The sequence below is a fragment of the Protomyctophum parallelum genome (genome assembly GCF_964188405.1).
Source record: "Protomyctophum parallelum genome assembly, chromosome: 22".
Taxonomy (NCBI): Eukaryota; Metazoa; Chordata; class Actinopteri; order Myctophiformes; family Myctophidae; genus Protomyctophum; species Protomyctophum parallelum.
Window position 1 is genome coordinate 31,627,436 of NC_139714.1, and position 2,500 is coordinate 31,629,935.

Genomic DNA, 2,500 nt, shown 5'->3' on the forward strand with positions numbered 1-2,500 from the left:
ATTCTGCACATTCTGTGTGCTTTCTATACTTTTGGTACTTTGAGTACATTTTAAGTCATTTCTTTATTCCGTACATGGAAGCTTATAGATTGTACTTTAAGTATTTCTACATTGCAGTATTGATACTTTTACTTAACCCTTTAAGACCCGGATATATTTCTACTTGCAAAAAAGAGATTTCAACCTTACTACTACTTTGTACTACTAGGACTTATGTTAAAAAATATATGTAAAAAAAAATAAGTTTGATGAAGATTTCATGCACATTTATAATAATTATATAATAATATAATAAATTAATAATTTACATTTGGGGGGATATCTTTCACCATAAATGAATGAAACATGTTCTAGACATTCTGATGTAAGTAAGTCCTGATCATTTCTCTTCAGAGTGGCGAGGTGGACTGCTGGCCGGTGTCCTGCACCCCGCTGTCTGACTGCGAGTTCACCTCCGTGCCCGAGGGCGAGTGCTGCCCGCGCTGCGCGGCCGACCCCTGCCTCGCCGACACGGTCCACAACGACATCACCAGGCCGTGCACGGACGAGGGCGGCGCCAGCCGCTTCAGCGGCGCCACCTGGACCAAGCATGGCACCGAGTGCACGCGCTGCCAGTGCAAGGTGAGGACCCGTCGGGTCGGGGCGGGGGAGCCTATATAGCACGGTGGTTCTCAGACCGCCTCAACCTCAACATGCTGCGAGGCGTTGTGAGCATGAGGATCTCTGAAAAATGCGCGCGGGTCACCCGGGTCTGACCACTTTGGCTATAGTGTGTTTTTGAGAGCCACTGCAGTACTAGTATACTCCAGTAAATTTAACCCATTCTGACCTGGGATCAGATTCATACGAGGTTTCCGCCGGACACACACTGGTCTGATGAACCCATTCTGACCTGAGATCAGATTCAAAAAATGTCAGTCGTTCTTCGATTTAAAAAAAATAGCAGACCTACAAGCTCGTAGCGCGCCACTCGGTGGCGCGCTATGAGCTTGTAGATCTGCTATTTTTCAATAGCTAAAGCATAACATGATGCTGACACCAAAATGGGTGCCCGGTCAGAATGGGTTAATGTATTTTTCGGTCCAGTACTGTCCAGTCACAGTGTCCACCACTGTCCAGATACAGTATATGTAAGGATATTTGCAGGGATACATGCTTGGTAAAAATGCATACAATTGTTGTCAGGAAAAGGTGGCTCTGTATCGTTTATGATAGTCAGTCACTCATATTTGATACAGTCTCTGTTTCTCGCGGAAATGTAACTATAATTCGGTGACAATAACGTTAGCATTTTCTCGCCACCAGTTCTGTTCAAACCGTCGTGCTCATTTGTTTCTTTTTGGAACACAGTTCTTATTTGACGCGATATCAAACAAGTCTAGATAGATAGAGATAGATAGATAGATAGATAGATACTTTATTGATCCCCAGTGGCGTGCACAGACATTTAGAGGGGCAGGTGCTCAAGTGAAAAAAAGGGCACCTTGTGCAGCGCATTTTGGGGTGGGAACCCATTTTGGTGCTTTATAGCTATTGAAAAATAGCAGATCTACAAGCTCATAGCGCGCCACCGAGTGGCGTGCTACGAGCTTGTAGGTCTGCTATTTTTTATTTTATCGAAGAACCACTGACATAGAAACATAGCTTTAGATTGTGGGGGCCTAAATAATATAGTAGAAGCGTTTTTTTATGTAGATTGGATCAATGTCACCGCATGGTCCACACCCTACAAATTAAGGAAAAAAAAGAAAACGTTTTTTTTTTTTTTTTTGCCAAAAGGGCAGGGGGTTCTCTAGCACCCCCTAGTGTCTATCTGTGCACGCCACTGTTGATCCCGAAGGGAAAGGTCTATGGGAGTTCGGAATGTGGGGGAAAACAAACGTGACGCAGGTGGGATGCGTCAGTCTGCGGTGCTCTAGGCCAGTGGTTTTCAACCCTTTTCATATCAAGGCCGATTATTTATTCGGCATTTGAGCCACGGACCACCATTTGATGAGAAAAGACTCAGCCCTAAAACTAAAGGATATTTTGTTGTCTTTGGGTAAGATTCAATTCCATGCTGTATTGATGTTGGTAGTGGTACCATTAGGAGAGTTAACAGGCAAACGTTGATGAAAATAACAATTCTTTCTACATTCTCTAAATTGTGTAGACTTTGTAATGCAGATGTTTAACAATAATTTACTCTCGAGTGGAAAATTAAAACAAATGGACCCGTATTACCGTAAGGGTCCATTTGGTTTCATTTGCACTCAAGAGTTGACGATCTATTAAGGGTCCATTTGGTTACCAATCTCCATTTAACTGGGGACCACCTGGACCACCGGTTGAAAACCACTGCTCTATATGCAGACACAGAAGCAAACATTGGAAGCCTGTTTCAGGCGTGTGTGTAAGGCAGGGAAGCACAAATGAAATGATTGAGATGCATGAATAGATGCGTCATACATGTACACAGGTGTGTACACGCACAGAAGCATTCAATCAACATTTTACTGGA

The 2,500-nt window shown here is 43.5% G+C and overlaps 1 protein-coding gene across 1 annotated transcript in view; it reads left to right on the forward strand.

Moving 5' to 3' along the window:
- The window catches only part of LOC310853124 (protein kinase C-binding protein NELL2-like), a gene marked incomplete at its 3' end in the record, with an annotated part of 135,135 nt that overhangs the window by 131,986 nt on the left and 649 nt on the right, over positions 1 to 2,500 (forward strand). The window contains exon 17 of the mRNA XM_083757363.1: positions 394 to 621. Coding sequence (XP_083613489.1) covers positions 394 to 621 — 228 coding nt within the window. The remainder of the gene's footprint in view (positions 1 to 393; positions 622 to 2,500) is intronic.